The 18,962-nt window shown below is 35.7% G+C and overlaps 1 protein-coding gene across 2 annotated transcripts in view; it reads left to right on the top strand.

The window, feature by feature from the left end:
* Positions 1-18,962, top strand: part of LOC111627659 (mucin-6-like) — a 134,756-nt gene that overhangs the window by 31,781 nt on the left and 84,013 nt on the right. For both annotated transcript variants that reach the window (XM_023371258.1, XM_023371259.1), the window contains exon 2: positions 13,924-15,168. In XM_023371258.1, coding sequence (XP_023227026.1) covers positions 13,924-15,168 — 1,245 coding nt within the window. The remainder of the gene's footprint in view (positions 1-13,923; positions 15,169-18,962) is intronic.

Raw genomic sequence — 18,962 nt, 5'->3', positions numbered from 1 at the left:
CCCCCCTATAACACTGTTGATTATTCCGTTTTATATGAATTCCATGTTATACGAGTCACTTAGATTTTACAAATACATGTGCCAGGCTGTGAACGGCTGACGTATTTGTAAAATCTAAGTGATTCGTATAACACGGAATTCATATAAAACGGAATAATCAACAGTGTTATAGGGGGTCGACTGTATATCAGCAGATTTTATGCGAATGTATTAAGATTAATGAACATAAATTATTAATTTAGGAACATTATTTTTATAAGCGACTGTTTAATATTAATAAGCAAAAATATAGGCTACAATTCAGTCTATATTTTTATGCAGTATGAAGCTGTTATACACATTAATTATAGAATAAATTACTGAAAACAGCAATGATATAATTTTAAAATGCTTTTAACATTTTAAGCAATGTATAAGCCAAAAACCTTTACTATTAAATGAAAACATATTAATATAAATTAATAGATTAGATCGACCGATTCCTCGAGGAGATTAAACGCATTCTCCTTTAAAAAAAAATAAATAAACTGGGATATACAGCGCTTCTTCTGATTAATTAAGAAATAATTTTTGCCAAAGTTTTCCTGTCATTCAGGGCAGAAAATAACTTCCAAACCATTGACACGTCACTAACTCACACTTGGTTCGTTATTGCTCTAATTTCATTATAATGACTGATGTTTACCCCGTAACGAAGAACTGCTGTCATCGGAAGCAATAGAATGTTTAATCAGTTTTTCATTGCATTCCATCGAGATCAATATATAATGATTATATATATAAATATTCAACAGATTTTTTAAAAAAATATTATCTCTGAATTTATAAATTATTAAATTAATTCAATAATTATTTAATGACGACGATAAAATTATATAATAACTACGAATGAAAAATGTTTTATGTTAATTGATTAAAGATGATTTGTGTTACTCTAAAAGTACAGTACCCAGTCGACCCCCCTATAACACTGTTGATAATTTCGTTTTATATGAATTCCATGTTGTACGAGTCACTTAGATTTTACAAATACGTGAGCCGTTCACAGCCCGGCACACGTATTTGTAAAATCTAAGTGACTCGTACAACATGGAATTCATATAAAACGGAAAAATTAACAGTGTTATAGGGGGGGTCGACTGGTACAGTACAATTATAATGAAAGAAGAAAATGTTTTCAAAATTCCTTCTGGATTCCATCAGTAAATGAATTTTTATCCTTAAACTTAGACTATCAGCCGAACTTTTTTTATTTTATTTTATGAAAGTTTTAACAGAAATGAAGTTAGACCATTGAGTCCTACAAAATGGAAGATAAGGTTGGATCGATAAACACAAGATTCCAAATATGGAATTCTTTTTCCATTGAATTTAATTCGAACATTTTAACCAGGTTTGTGAAAGTTTTAGAATAATTATTCAATGTATGTAAAAAATTCATAGGTTGGAAGTATAATATATTCAACAGATTTGTTTTCGAACAAATAGTAATTAAGTATAAAAAGCTTCATCTTAATGTTTAAAAGAATAATCTTATAATTAACTTCATTGTTTTGTAAGCAGAAGCGATTAAATCTTTTAATAGTGAATTAATGGGCGTTATCCATTTACAGCGGTATTAGTTATCATTGTTCGTTGTAAAATTATACGATAATTTCCAACTATTTCGTTTGTTTAAAGAGAAATTAGAACATAAATAACTACAGGTAATATCTATTGAATTTTTTTTTCCTTTTTTCGTAATTCGGGAAGATTCTCTTAAATTCCATTATTTAGATCTTTTAAATCCAATAGATAAAAGTGACCATTTATTCTTCTGAAGCGTGATCCAGAGATAAAAATCTACAGTTTAAGCTTAAAATATATTTTTAGTAGAAACTAAAATAATATGTAATTTAAAAAAAAAAGAATTCTATATTATAAAATAGAGAAAAATCTACAATAAAAAATAAAATAAAAGTTTGGGTTTGGTTTCGTTTAGTCAAAAATAAGAACAGCAGTTCACGAAACGTAACCCATTAATAAGACTAGAAGTTGTATCAGATATCTTTCAATGCGTTTAGTTACTTAGTATTGTTCCAATTATGAGATAAGTGTTTCATATTTATTTTTCTTATCACGATTTAAATAGGGAAAAAGGGAAAAAAAAGTTAACCTTTAGAAATTAAATCGGAGATTATAACAATTAGTCTACGTTTTATAAAAATTTATTTTGATTTCTTTATATAATGCAACATCATTTTACGTCTTGTAACATAATATTTTAAGGAGAAAACAGATGCAAAAAAAAAAACGAAATATATAAAATTTATCATTTTTACTTAACTCGAAATTAAATGATATTCAATATGTTTTCGCATGGAATTTCTTGTTGACGAAATAATATTTTTAATTCACCAATTCTAGCGTAATGTTTTTATGCATATTAGCAAATTGATTAGCCAACACGCTAATTCTAATTATATATTAATGTAATTTTTATTATAATGAACTTGTTTTTAATTTTATATTTATTTCTTAAAAGAAAAAATGTAATTTAATTTCATTGCAATTTTTAAAATTGTTGTTTTTATTCGTACGTATTTAAATTAACTAAATAATTTTTATATTTAAAACAAAATAACATAACCAGCATTTAATTTCTAATATCTTTATTTAATTCTTTTTATGTTTAGTCAATTATCGAATTCAAATTTCATAACAAATCTTATACAATATTTAAACAATATGATATTACAATATGATATTTAAACAATACTTCCACGTAAAGATATAAAAATATTCGTTAATTAAATAATTACTATGAAAATATTACAGAGGTTGCGGCCGAAGTTTTCATCTCTCGAACGTGAACGTCGACGTTCGACGTTCACGTTCGACGTTCACATTCGAGAGATGAACGTCGAACGTCGACGTTCACGTTCGACGTTCACGTTTGAGAGATGAAAACTTCGGCCGCAACCTCGCTAATATATATATATTTTTTTTACTGTTGCACATTTCTATTTTGAATTTCATAAAGACAAAAAAATAAAAAAATAAAAATGCAATCTCCTTAATAAGTTTTAAATTCTGTAAATTTTTTTCGAAGTGTATTTTATTTGATAGATGATATCGTCATTTACTTAATAAATAATACTGTATTTTCAATTTATAAAACAGTAAAAAAAAATAAATTTTTCGTCTATCCCCATCTTCTATTTAATTTATGAAATCAAGCTTCATTCTGTATTCTATTCTTGATATATTGTCAATAAATTTTCTAGATTTTATCTGACGTGTATCGCTTTTCGTTACTTTAATTTCATAGCAGTGTCATGTCATAAATGAAAAGTTCAATCTTCTACATTTATATGAACTTTACGTATTTAAAAAAAAAAAAAAAAAAAAAAAAAAAAATTTAAGATTTAGAAGACTGATCAGTTATATTTTCTGCATTTTCGACTGATAATTATACAAATATAAACGTCAATTAACCCAATCTTTAAGATTAACACCGAATGACTGCTATATTAATTAATATAGCCCTACGTAATCCAGCAATCGTTTGGCGTTNTGTTGATAATTCCGTTTTATATGAATTCCATGTTGTACGAGTCACTTAGATTTTACAAATACGTGTACCGGGCTGTGAACTGCTCACGTATTTGTAAAATCTAAGTGACTCGTACAACATGGAATTCATATAAAACGGAATTATCAACAGTGTTATAGGGGGGGTCGACTGTATATTATAAATCAATTTACGGGTTCAAATCTTCTACAGTATAAATAAAACTTTAAATAAAGTTTTATTTTATACTTCTCAAAAGAATGTAAAAAAACTATATCTACCGATATAATTATATAATATTAATATGATTTAGCCCATTGGGAAATTCATTGGTGTAAATAAAATGTTCACAATCCGTGACGTAAAACACAAATAAACATTTCCGTACTGTTGTCGAGAAAACGTGACCGTCATGGAGAAGTTTAAGATCCATTTTCAATCCTGTCTACTTCATCAGGCAACGAGAAAATTAAATTATTCTTAAAAAACAACGCAAAGATACGCCATCGATACCTAAGTGGTTTAATGGTGTCCCGAGAGTGATTGATATTGGTTAGATCCCAGGGAAACAAATAGTTAAAAAGATATTGTACTTTAAAAAATTCGGACAAGAGCAGACACATCGCATTAAGTTATTTTTCGAAAAGGATAATACTTCCATTAATTGCTAACTAACGTGCTTAACTTTCTCTTCGTGGAAGGATCGTGCATTGCGAGGAAATGCTAGATTCCGTTACAAGAATATTAATATAAAAGGACATTTTGTGAAAATGTTCACTTTTCTCTGAATTAGGCGGAGTCTTTTAATAATTATATGTTATATTAGATTATTTGTAATACTAAAAGAAAAAAAAAAAAGTGATAATGAATGGTATTTCAAAGGCGTCATATATTTGAAAATGCGACACAACTTTTTGCAAACTTTAAATTAATTGCGTTGTAAATTTGCTTTCCTTTAAATTGAGATGTTATCTTTTGTTGTAACTAATGGAATGGCACCTAAAAGATGGCCCGATAAAACAATTTTGGCCCCACTCTCCAGAACTCTCAATTTCGATAGGGTTCCCGATAACGACTAGACTGTATTTTCAGCCATATGTTTGACGCGGAGAAAAAAAAAGGAAAAGGAATTTCAGCGCAAAAATGAAAGGGAGAAGAAGAACATAGTACTCAACAAGATGGAGTTTTGACTCGTGACTACTTGACAGAAATTACGAATATAGTGAAAGCTTCGTTCCCAATCCTCTCGCGGAAAGGAAAAAGATATCAGTAAGTAGATTAATAAGAGACTCTTATTTTAATGAGCCCTTCCGTTCGCTTGGTACAGTATTGGAAATCTTGATGCATCGATCCGAGTTAATCGAGGCAGAGCAATCGTCATCCACGGTGTTTTAAAATTATAATTCCGCGTCGTTAACTATAACTAAATGTATTTCCACAAAATTAAATTCCTCCATTATGCTAAATTTAATATGGTGAAATGGCTTGCTCGTCTTCCATTCCAAACCATCTATAGAAATAGTCCTATACGGATTAGTCTAACAAAATTTTTAGTATCAGTTTTATCTTACAACTTTTTACTTGTTTATTTTTCTCTGAAATGATACTTCTCGCCTCCTACTTTTATTTTTTTTTTTTCTATGTCTACTGTCTGTTAACGCTACAAAGGTACGAATACAATCTACATTTAATCTGCGTTAAAAATGCTCTTGAGATCTCAGCTATTGTAGTTTTTCTATTGATGGATTTTATTTCGAAGATATGGTAATTTTAGAATTTGCAACAATTTCTAGGAAAGTTTGTGGCAATTTTAACATCTGGATTTGTATGTACGAAATTGCGTAGTAATAAGAAAAAAGGTTTAAAAGTTTTTCTAAGTGCCCTGTTTTTTTTTTATATATCTAAAGAAGGATCTAGAGGGAACATTTATCGTCCATGTAAACTTATTTCTCACTGTTAAATCACAGAATTGCGATAGGGCATTCTGATAAATGCGTTTTTTTCTAGACTTAATATCAACTTTTTATGACTTTGTTCGAAGGTTTATTTTATAAATATTGTTCTATACAGTAGACCCCCCCTATAACACTGTTGATAATTCCGTATTATATGAATTCCACATTGTACGAGTCACTTAGATTTTGCAAATATGTGTGCCGGGCTGTGAACGGCTCACGTATTTGTAAAATATAAGTGACTCGTACAACGTGGAATTCATATAACACGGAATTATCTACAGTGTTATAGGGGGGGTCTACTGGTACTAAACAAACGTTAAAATCTTTATAAAAAAAACCACAAAAATGAGAAATTGTAAGATCAAAGATAAATTAAAATGAATGTCGATCGAAAATATCGGAGCGTTGGGAGGTATGTATGGCTTCAATTGTTTCTTATTAAAAATTTAACTTTTCATTTCTCTTCGGAGTAATAGATAAGAAGATGCACCTCGATTATATAATGTAATTGGATGTATAGTTATTAGTGAGGGCATTTTGATCCCGTATGTCGACCCGAAAGGACAAAGCACAATAGAGGGTGGCCCGCTCTACTTATGTCTTGTTTACGCTTCTTTAAATAGCCCGGAACTGATATCTTCACGTTGGTTGTATCGTGTGACAGAGATAAAGACTGAGATAAGGCATCCCGACACACAGGCCTTCTTTGTAGTGATTTAATTGCGGTCAGTCACGTGACAGAAACGGGATATTTAGAACCGAATCCATCACGCTCGATTAATTCTCGAAGCACGCGGACATATACCAGTGATGGAACCACCACCACTGTCGGTTGTTTGAGAAGCTTCCATGTTATTTAATTATGGTTAAAACCCGTTCGGTTAAGGGCAAAGAATAAAATTAAGTCCGAAAGAACTGGGGTGTTTGATATAGTCGCCCGGAGTTAATTAATTATCGAAGATAATTGTGATGGACGGGTGTCGCCATCTAGCGAAATTGGAATCAAGTGAAGACCTACAGTACTTAAAAAAAAAAAAAGCATTCGCCATTCTTAGAAAAACTATTCGAGTTCATTTCTTCCTCCCGCAATTTTCGACTTTTTAAGGAACGAAATTGGCGCGTTTTTCTAATCCGATTTGGGATCGGTCCTTCACGGTCTGCTGCCGAAGCATCACAGCTGGAGAAGTACTGTACGTAGGGGTGGGTTGCGCTATTTTTGCTCGGTCGTCAACACTAGCAATCGTCCTTCTCGGATTCCATTCCTCGGCTTTTTCGGAAAAATACAACTTCTCCGTTTTATAATGAAAGAATATTCTTGGACGAGTTTAAAAAAAAAAAAGAAAGAAAGGGGGAAAAAAAAGGTTTCGAACGACGTCTCAGTCCTTCGATCAATCGGGAGTCTATGGACAAATGTCGCGTCTATTGTTTCTGGTCGATAGATTGTCATTCCATGCTTCTCTTTAACGGAATCTTGTTTCCAAATATTTCGAAGAAGTCGATGTCTAGTTTCTGTCACTAAAAACTGTCGATCAATTAATTAAAATCGACTACGACAGGAAAACGTTCGCGCCGACGGGTGAATGTACCCGTTTTATCTCATCAGGAAATCCTAATTTACGGGTTCAATGTCTTTAACTAGGAGAAATACCGATTTGGATGTTTCTGCCAAACTAAATGAATGACACTTTCATCGATACTATTGTCTTATACGGTGTGTCGTTCGACTTCATACTGTTCTTCGATGTCGATCCGTCAGTCTCACTAGGGAAGTTTCTGGCAACCATCGAAAGGTAGTTCAAATAAGTAGAATTCCAGAAGAGCTCAGTGTCTTGGTGCGAAAAAAAAAAAAATAAAAGAAAGAAATAAGAAGAAAAAAATCGCTTTTCTAGCGAAAATCAACGAACTGTTTCGCCGTACGATTATAAACATTGCTTATCTGATACAGTTCAGATGATCGCCGCTTTTATTGACAATTTACAATGGCACGCTTCCTTTTCTTGCTTAATTTTTTACAAATAGAAGTAATTAGTTTCCTTATTAACCAATGTATAATCTATTTCCCTCTCTTATCGATGTTTAGAATGATTAAACGATTGGTAGGAATTAATTTTGGCAAAAGAACTGAGCGAAAATTTTTTTTTCATAACATTTAGGTCAAATGCGTGATTATGCCTGTACAGAGGAACTGTTTACACGATCATTATAATTTTACATTTAAAGAACTTTTTATAGATCAACCAATGATTCTAATGAATATTTATAATAATAAACTTATAATTAAAAGTATATTTTATAATAATGTTACGTGAAAATTATTTTTTACTTGACTTTTACATATATTCTGGCGTATTAAAATGCTTACAGTAAGCATGTAAATAGTTCAAATTTCGAATTTCTAGCTGCAGTCATGTTTTTTTTTTTTTTTCCTTTTCTTCCACTTCATGATTTCCTTTTAACATTATAAAAAATAAAGTTATGTATTTTCCTCCTTAACGTCCCCTATTCTTTGTCATTAAAATTACGTTTTTCCCGTATCGAACGAAAATGCATAAATCCAGTGGACTTTTTTTTATTTTGTCGATTTTTTTTCATACGATAACAGCGAGAGTGGTTCGTTCCTTTCATTTATTACAAAAGCCGAAGAAAAGTTAAAGAATTAAATCTCCTTCGATGGATCTAGTATATTCTGGCCACGTTTCGTCACATGATCGAAGCGTGTCTGTCGGAAGGAAATTGATAGCCTTCTGCCGGATTGCCTTAACTTCCGTTTGTTTTGTGGTATTGTTTTGAAAGAACATTATGCAACAATGACAACATTGTCTGCCGCGTTGGGTAACGTCTCTCTTTAAGCATACCTGGCTAAGTAGTTGTCTTTCTTCGGGAATCAAGAACAAAAAACAATCACTTTCGAGTTAAAAATTCGTTTTCTGAATTTACTAATTGTTATGAAAGACCGAGTGTTTTTTTTTATTTGTAATACTGTAATATTCAAGTTTTTAAAAATATAATTAGTTCAAAATGGAAAAATGGAACGTCTAAAATCAGTTCTGTAGATAAGTGCAATACGTTTTTTTTTTCTTTCTTTCCTTTAAAAAGGCAATGACTCGAACAGTTGAATAAATGGATGTGTCGTCTCTATGCCTCAAAAGTTTTGGTTGACACTGCGACAAATCTACTCTAACCCTTTTAAACAAATGGCAAATGTCGATGTTGTTTTTCTAATATTACTACATAAAAGTTATTTGCCGGAAAATAACGAAATACAGGAGGGAAAAAATGTAGATAATCAGGTCGTTACACCGAACTTTATACCTACCTGATCGATGTGTTTTTTTTTTTTCTCCAAACTTATGCATTTGGGTCCTGAGTATTTTTTAATGGCAGGGTCAAGGTTAGGATATGCTCGGTCTAAACAATCGGATTTTGGAAGAATGCCAATACTCGCCGGACAATTCGCACGATGTGATGTGGGACAAGGTCTTTATATAGACATCGATGGCTCAATATGGGTCATTCTCTTTCAATATATATGTTCTTAGAGGAATAACATCCCATTTAAACAGAGTTAAGATGCTATACTTCAAACGGAATGACTCTTATGTTTGTCAGCCGCTACGTGTCTCCTTTCTTTTACATTGCTGTGGTCTGTTTTGTCAGGTGAAAGTATATCGAATACACTTTCACTTGGTAAAACAGTAGCTACAACATCCAAAAAGAAATAGAAATCGTTCCCGACAGTTATCGACTCATTTACGACAAGCTTTGTTTTTTTGTTTGGATTTACTATTTGGCTCACCTGAAAAATTTAGGATTTACAGCAGGATGCAGAAAGTAGGTCTTCAATGTGTAGCCTACAACAATTGTGCCGGCCAAATTGGGCAATTCTCTAAACAGTTCATTGTATCCTTTATCATCTGGTTCTTATTATTTGCGTAATTTTACATAATTCGATAACATTGTTTTCATAATATCATATTATAGGACAATTTTTCTAGGCTTTTTCCCTATTGGCAAACTGTTTTTTTTTTCTGAGAAAGTCCAATAAGTATTTATTTTTTTTTATGTTATAGAATAAAAATATACCAGACTTGCGTTTCACTTAAAAATCGCATCCTTTCCCGAAATCAATTTTCAACAGTGCCGCCACTACTTGCTATCCATCTATTTTGGCTCACGCAATTTCGTAATTTCTTTAAGAAAAAGTCATTTTACGCTAAATACAGAAAGGTTTTACTCATTGAGGCGAGAAAACAATAGGGTAAAAAGGACGGCATGTCGAGCGGGAGGCTTATTTCATTCGTTGTTCGGACAGGATTTCCTTGGCTTTTTAACTCTTACGAAAGCCCATGGTTATGCTTATGGCATTGTCATAACTTGAAGGACAGATATACAAATTGACCATTTTTATTTTTTTCTCTTATGCCGGTTGGTAGCACAATAATGATTTCGTATTATATATATAAAACTTTCGCAATTTCCGATTGCAAGAAACTATAGACTGTATTTTTTTACCCCCTTCTGTAGGATTTACCGTTTCTGCTAACTCTCATTCATCACGAAATACAAAAGGATTAAATGCTTTTCGTCGTCATTCTATTGGGTTCTATGTAACTTTTCATTGTTCTCCGGGTGAAATATTAATTTATATGTAAATAAAATTGTTTACGGTTGCATGAGATTTAAATAGTTTTCGTTTCTATATGATTTGATAAAGAGAAGAAATTAATTCGATCGAATCGAATTTGTATTTATGTAGAACACCATTTTAGTCTTTAAATGTAGATAGTAAATGTTATTATAAGGGGGATCCGGTTATCCCAATTTTGAAAGAATAATCTAACGAACAGATGTGTAAATCCCCTCTTGTGCAACGTGTTCCTGCATCCTCGAAAGGGGAAATACAGCGGGAGAGAAAAGAAACAAATGCCACGAGCCAGAACAGGGGACGGGGATTTAAGAAAAAAAAAAGAAAGAAAAAGCGTGTTCCGTTAGATTTCATTCGGTTAGAGGGCAGCTGGAAACGTACGAAACGACCGTTAGATTGTGTTTCAATGGCGCTTTCACTCTCTTCCTTTTTAGTATTGTGCGAGTAACCAAAAAGAACAGATGGATACCGATGTCTGATTGAGGGGTGTAGTGGAACGTCGCGTGTGTTTCTTCTCTTATAGATCCAGCCGTTACTGCAAATTCGAAGATTAATCCTTAAGAGAAGTTTTATATACCGTAATTCCAGTCGTATAATGAGAGAAACGGGATATGTTCTTGTTGTAACAACTTTAGTAATGGCTAATTAAATTTATGAAGATTTACTCTACTGCTTCTTCCGTAAAAAGCACAAAAAAAGGGTCATTATCGACACTGTTATTGTTGTTGCGTCGTAGTTCCGGCCTCGATGGGCTGGACGATATCGCCTTTTTATCCCGTAACCCGTAATTACAACGGCAATTAGGCATGGATTTAGCGAAGCAAAATTGTAAAAGGCTAAAAATAGCCTATAGCTAGAGGCTTAACTTGATGTATTATCTGGCTCCGGCTCAGAGGTCAGTTTCACCTACAAGCAAAAAGTTTCACCTACAAGCAAAACTAAAATCTTGGCTTTCATCTCCCGAATCGTGGGTGCGGCCTTCGAAAGTAAAATTGATTGTGACCTTGGTAATACAGCTCCTTCCTATAATTAAGCCAAATGCGAAAGACTTATTCCCCGGCTGTGGTTACGTAACTGCGTTGGAATAAAATATGAAACGATGAATATGACGAGAATGCAATAAAAAAACATTAATTCGAACTTTAACTTGACATTTAAGAGCCGAAATATAAGTGTGTGTGGGTTTTATTGAATGTCAATGAATGAAATTCTTTTAGGTTTGAATGAAAATAAACTTTATAAGACACCCTATAACACTGTTGATTATTCCGTTTTATATGAATTCCATGTTGTACGAGTCACTTAGATTATACAAATACGTGGCCAGGCTGTGAACGGCTCACGTATTTGTAAAATCTAAGTGACTCGTACAACATGGAATTCATATAAAACAGAAAAATCAAGTGTTATAGGGGGTCGACTGTATACGAGATTGTAATTAGGTTGATTATAAAAATGATTAATTTAGGATGGTCTTTATGGTCGAAACCTTTAAAAGACCACACTCGCAAAATGCATAGAGATAACATTACCGATTCAATCACAAACTTTAATTAAAATTCTATATACGTCTGTAAAACAAAGTAAAAAAAATATATATATATTACTTGAAAACAAACATCCTATACAGTATTATATTTATTTTTAAACGGTGCGATTATAATTATTTATCGAATCTCTATTATTATTATTATTTTTTTAAATCGGTTTATAATGCCGAGTTTACATTAGAAAAAGATATTTAACTTTTATTTTTACATAGTGTACGTGTAATGATTAATGATTTATATTTAAACAGAAAGATGGAATCCGTGACGCGTTTTATTTTCTAGCATTTCCTTCCGTTTTATCTCGTGTAATTTTTCTCGTTAAAAGAAGGGATTTCTGGTATTTTGTTTTTACATTTCTGTGTCGGTGAAGCTGTAGCTCTTGCATTTTCCCAGTCGGTATTCGCAGTTTTCTGGAAGAATTACTCACCGTTAACGATTTTTCCGGGAAAACCCCAGGCATTGTCTGGGATAGTCGTTTTCCCTCCTACATTCCAAGAGAAATATGACTTTTCGATTTCTCTCTCTCCTAAACTGTCGATGACGTCACTAATAATGTGATGGGATAATTTCCCGTTTTCACCTTCCAACCATCCAGTTATCTGATCCATTAAGACGGCTGTCATTTACCTTAATGGAAGTCAGTCGTTCATAATGACAACATCTGTTTGATATTAGTCCCGAGAGGCGTGCTTCCAACCTCCGAATTCGTTATGTCTTCACTTTCGGTAAACAAACCCGGAGAAATCTGAAAAAAAAGAAAAAAAAAAAAAAACACTCGGTGCCACAGCTAAACGAATAAAAATCTGGCAATTCTCGGAAGATAAACAACGAACTACGTTTTCTCTTTCCAGTTTAAATTAAGTCAATTGGAGAAATCAAATATGGAAGTTGAGTGCTTACTGTATTCGATTCTGTAGTTGCGGGAAGAGAGAATTTTATTTCTTCCACTTCCAGACTATATCACAAACGATATGGTTTATGATAGTTACTCACGAGGGATTCTATTCGCTCGAGTTATTTTTTTTTTATTTCGGTTCGTTCGATGTAGTTTACCCGTTTCCCTTCTATAGAATAGACAGACGTACGACGACCGTACACTCTCATATCTGTCGGAATCTTCTGACAGATGGTCATTTGCGTAACCGCATCTTATGATGGAAAGATCTATCGTAGCGCGCTGTTTGCCAATAAATGTAGAACACCGGAAAAAGAGAGGAGACTTTAGAAACTGTTGTTTAGAAATCCAAGGAATTCTATTCCATTCCGAGGAGGCTCGACGTCGTTCTGTGCCTTTCGATTGTTAACGCGGAAGGTTAAAGAGTAGGATTGTTACATAAATCGAATTAAACGCTTCTCGGCCGTTTGAGCTAATCGACGCGAGGGAACGATGACGTCAGCGAACCACTTCCCTTCGGGATAGTACAGATGACGTCCTTTATTAACTTCTACCGGTGCTCCCATACGGAAAAATCGGAAAACGAGACGCATTTTGCCAGGCGTGTGTTCTTTCCCATTACCTAATTACCTTAGCATCTCGGCAACAATTGTCTTCCACTCTCTCGCTCGATCCCAATAGTCGTTTCTTGGAGCTCAATGTGTTTACTCTAGTTGTGCTAACACCCACAGAAGAGAAACCGGAACATCGAGACCTGTCCAAACAAGCTCTTCGAATGATACCCGCTTGTCTTCCTTGTTTATCCACTCTTTTCTGAATTTTTTTTTTTTTCGTGGTCGGTTAATCGAATAATTAAAGTAGAGTCAAACTCGCTCCGCCTAATATTCTATTTGATAAAAACAGTAATTTTTTGAGGCGAAAATTTCGAGTGTGTCCGCGATAACGCGAAACACGAGTTTCTTCCGGAGCCAAACGAGCATCGATTTTCTTTAACTGCTCAAAACCAAGTAAAATAATTCAGAAACGAGTGGATGGTTGGACGGATTGATTGAATTTTCTCTACGAGACGCTTAATTTGGCGATGGAGAATCCTTCTACCGAAAATATATTTTTTAATTCCGTCTTCTCTCCCTCATAATTGTTTTCTTCCCCCCTTTTCACAAACGTCCGAAACGGGAGAGTTAATTGATAAGATACGATAGATTGGTATAATTGTAGTAAGACGTTTAGTAAGTAAGGCGATGGCTATCGTTCGTAAATAATATAAAAAATACGATTAGAAAAACTAGTGGAATAAGACTAACTGTTGTTTGTTTGAACAGATAACGCCATGAAGAATTGCGATCCGGGTTCCCCCGCCGACCATGTTGGCCACCAGGTGGTGTCGTCACTGCAGCAGGCAGCTCGCGGTCCAGCCAATCAGATCGAGGCCAGAAGACAGACGGAGAACGTCGAGTTGGCAGGTACGACGTTCGAGTGTTGTTGCAGCGGCTTCGACAACGATGCCTTTGATGTAGAAGAGGTCGAAAGTGTGTCCATCGGTCATCGTACGGCCGCCACCGTGTCGGATACAAAGTGTAGCCCAGTCCAGTGCCACGTTTCATCGTCGCCAGCTGGCAGTCCTACCCCGCTCGCGCCTGCAGTCGGCAAGCTCCGTGCCAGTGGATGTTTCAGCAGAGGCAAGCCAGTGCGCTTGAAACGACGTCGTGTTACGGGTAGGTCGACAGATGCCGTCGACAAGAGTGTAGTCGGTGCTGATGGTGTGATTGTCGATCCCGTGCCCACAGCCTGCGATCCAAGTTCGTCTACAGTGAGCGTCGAGCAGGATGTCCGACGAAACGGCCGTTCCACTGTTGCTAGGTGTGGTGGTACCGAAGGTTTAGTGGAGAATGTGTTAAGTGCGAGTCACGACTTGTACGGTGGGATGGCCCGAGGCACCATCACCTGCGATAGCATGGGAAGGACCAGGCACAGCGAGACCCCTAATCCCGCTCCGTCGACAGATAGGTGTAATCGGGAGTGGTTGAACCCGAGCGGTCGTCATGGTAACGAAAGGAGGACCCCTAACTCTGATGGCTACACCAGCGTAGATAGTGGCCCCTCCAATACGGATATCTTGCCAGATATCCTCAATTCGCACATGCCTCCACCTTATTCTACCCTACCGCCCCTGACAGACAGAGGTGGTAGGAGACTTCCGCCTCCTTCTCATCCTCCTCCGCCTCCTCCGACGGTAGCCCCCATGTGTGGGACGCCGGGCACGGTATTACCCGCCTGCCCTCACTCTCCACCCAGGAGGTCCATGAGGAGGGGTGGATTCAGACCCTTTCCTCCCAGGGACCGATTGCGTTCGTCCGGTCGGACGACGGCCTTCAGTAACCATGCAGCCTCCGAATCGGAGGAACCTAAACATTGCTGTGGTGTCATGGTGACGCAAACGGTGAGCATAAGGTGGTTTATCGTCATGATTGCCTTCGTTGGATTATGTTGTGCTATAGTCGGTACTGTGTTGGGTGCTCTGAAGGCTACGGGAAGAGAACATCTCACCGTGTCTCTGCTCATGATAGGTAAGTGCGTTCTTCCTAATTTTCTTTCTGTCTTCATTTCAGAAAAGTCTGTCGAATCGTTCGAGCGAGTAATGTAGTCGTAACAACCGCGTTTTCCTGCTGTTTAGGCCTACTTGACTGTATAGTGTGACACGATTGCGCTTGCCATCCATCCATCCGGAGTGGCGTTTTGACCTACATCTCGACAATTATCTTCTAATTCAGTTCGCTTTTTGAACTGAGAACCGTTACGGTTTGGCCCGAGAAAATCAACAATTTCTGTCTCCTCCATTTAAAACTCCCTTGTTACGAAATACCGGTGGATCGCGTCATTCCCGTTTGGTGATGGAGGCGTCCTTGAAACCTTACTTCCTGTCGTCTATAAAAATACAACAGTATATTCGATTCCGCTGTTATTCTATGCCGAAAGTCAGGAAAGTTGTGAAGGAATTCCTGCAATTATCACTGTTGTTATTTCCCTTTATGGCTCTGGCGGTTCTCCCTCCTCCGTCATAACTCCGTTTTCATCTGCTTCATCCCATCGGTCGCGCGGATGGTGATGGTGGCCCATGACTCATTCCATCGATTTTCTCGCATCCCCACCCAATCTGAAAAATTTTCTATCCCTCCCTGAAATTGTAGATTTAATTATTAATGGCGCAAAACTTAATGCATCATTCTCTTTCCGTACCATCTGTATACTTTCCTCGTTCCGGAATCGTCGCAACCCATCAGATAATCGTACGACCAATTTGTTTGATAAGCTCGATACTTTGCCATTACTTTACTTTTCGCCTCCTACAAAATTGCAATTTTAACCGTTCTTTCTCTCATCGTTTCAAAACTTCCAACAACAAACTTTAATTACGATACTTTTAATGAATGTGTAGATATTACCCGACGTGGCTGAAATCGCATGGTCCTTTTAAATATCGCATCAGGTTTCATAATTAAATTTTCATTAGTTCTTAATTAGCGTATGAGTAGCGAGAGGCCGCGAAAGGAAGTTCGGTTTATGGTTAAGATCATCATCTCGTATATAATCGCTTTTAAATAAAAAGAATGTAAAGGTTGGCTCCATTTTCCATTGGATGTTTGACCTTGGACGAAATTTTATGGAAGATATTCCTCACGACTGTGGAGGTGTGTTTCGATGGATGAAGCGTATTGATTGACCTTCTATCAAAAGATGACCTTTCCAACCAAGGTTATTCCGGAATACCAAGATAGACTTTGATGTTATGCGCGCTACAGTTATTTTGTTTTCTTTTTCTATGGAGAAACTCAAAGCTCCCGTGAAGAAGAAACCGATACTGCTCGGAGAAACCCAATTCTATTATATCTATATCTAATTATACCGAGTAGATTTATAAATTATTCTTGTTTCGAAGACGTTTTAGATTCTTCGAAAATATTTATTTTCCCAAGAATTTAATTTAGAATTAAGGAATCGATGAGGAAGGACATCAGTAAGAATAAATTGTTTTTGTATTTATTCTTAATTAATTCTTTTTGTGAATTAAGTAGTCGCTTCCAGATGCTGTAGAAGGAAAACTTTCTTGCACAAAAATGCTCTTTGCTCAGCTGATCTAATTTACATACTCGAACGTCTTGTTTTGTATATCCTTTCAAAAAGATTCGATTTGTCGTTATTACTGAAGGATGATTATATATTGAAGGGTTCTTTTTTTTCTGTCGGAAAGTAAACGTGATACTTATTTTATCATAGTTTTATGCCGGTTAGTTGCAAAGATCCGAAACATTAATGCGGGAGACCTTTTGTTGGCAAACAACTTAGTGTGCATCTAATTTATATGGAGCAGTAAGGGAATGGCGCGCGATTTGGATTCGTTTGATAGTGGGAATTTAATAGTGAACATCCATTATGTATCGGAAAGTGTCTGTATATATATCCATTTATGTATGAGAGGCGAGGTGCACTCTTTGGATGCTTTCCAACGTAATAAAGGGCTCTGTTCTGGAAAATGTTTCATTTTTACAGATTGCCATTCGTCCTTGACTAACTATTGTGAGTTGGCATTCCCGATCTTGCCAGATATCTATCGAAACCGGTGTGCGAATGTTCATTTACCCCGACATAAATACCGAGTATGAGTGTCCAACAGGTGCTGGATGAGTTTCCGGAAGGCACACACATTCCTACAAGATGTTATTTAAATGATCCGTTGACAAACTTAAAATTACGTGCGTCAAATACAGTATAAAACAAGGATTTATGTCGTAACTTTAGAATGAATTTCCGGACGAGAGAAATGGAATTTTATTTCTTATTAAAAATCTCTCTTACTTTTTATTTATATATATAGTAACTATAGATATGATAGGTATATCATTTTCTGATTCATAAAAGTTTTCTCCACGATCGCAATTAATCATTTTCTTTGTAAGACTTGATCTTGGAGGATGATACAGACTTTTTATAGCCATCGGTTCACATTCATAAACGCTACGGATATGGAATCGCTTCTTTTTTTTTTTTTGTATGTCGGGAATGCAATTTACTTTAAACCGATTTCGATTGGGGGCGATCGAATTCTATTCCGTCGAACGTGGTCGATGCTAACCTACATTTTCGCCGCCCAGAGGTTAGCAGTCGTGCCACAAATCTGTTTTAATGGTACTGGATTATCTATTGTGCGAAGGAACGATCCTTCCCCGGAAGATGATCAACCAGCTCCCTAACATATTTCTGACCCACAGTACACAGAACAGGAACAGACGAATCTGGGTTATAGCTTGTTTACGAAGGACACTTTTTAAACTGGTTTTTACCTTGAATTTAGTCAAATGTACGGTATTAGTGCGAATGTACTTTTTTGTTTTCCATTAGAGTTTACCTTCGTGAGGATTTTAAACTCTCCGGACAATTACGCAAAAGAAAAAAAAAATGGCCTACTTGCTACCATTAATTCTTTTTCATTTTACGGATTATCCACGATGGAAAAAAAAAGTCGAAATTAAGTAATTTAATTTTCCATTAAGTCGCGAATGTTTCTTTATATTCTCTTGTGGCTATTGTATCCTTTCATTCGATTCTAACGAGCGGACGAAAAATATATGTTAGGGTCGAAATTACCAGTAAAAGGGGGGGGGAGTAATACTTGGCCTAGTTTAGTTCTCCAACCGACGGTGAAGTCAGAAGTGGAAATGTCGCGAATCGTCCGAGGGACTGGTTAGTCCTGTTTTGTTAGATGATTCGGTGCTGGTTTTTTTCAACTTGGATGAGGTTAGCTGCCCGACAGTACACAATATCCACTCACGAGCACAAATTATGCGGAAAGTGCACTAGACCCGATATTTTAGTACCTTTAACTCTTCGTAAAAGTGTTTCCGCTTTTTATCGGCTGTACAAAACAATACGTCGGAAAAATACCTATAAGTAATTGATATTGGTCTAGGTCTCGAGCAACCAGATCCAATTGTGCCGAGTTTATAAACCCGGATGTCGTTTCTAAATACGATCTTTCTAGTTCATCTCGACCGATAATCCACTCGGTTCGGGAAAGTAGTTGGGTTGATCGGACTCGAAGGTATACAGTAGTTCCTACAAGAGCTTTTTAGCCTTAAAATTTTAACTGGAATGGGATATAACGACCTCGCAAAAAAATACTTCCATATTTAACAAGCGAGTTACCAATTAATCTAGCAGATAAAAAGAGCATCTGGTACGTTGGCAGAGCTATCATCTGTCTTTGCTGCTTAAATTCAGTGGCACATGAAGTTGGATGCCATCTGTCAGTTCCGCTTTGCTCTTACGTCACAAAGTTCGGGTCATTAGCCTGTTCTAAAGCGGT

This window comes from Centruroides sculpturatus, unplaced genomic scaffold (genome assembly GCF_000671375.1).
Source record: "Centruroides sculpturatus isolate CEXI.00-Female unplaced genomic scaffold, Cexi_2.0 scaffold255, whole genome shotgun sequence".
Classification (NCBI taxonomy): Eukaryota; Metazoa; Arthropoda; class Arachnida; order Scorpiones; family Buthidae; genus Centruroides; species Centruroides sculpturatus.
Note: the sequence above shows the minus strand (reverse complement) of the source record. Positions and strands in the feature narration are given on the sequence as shown.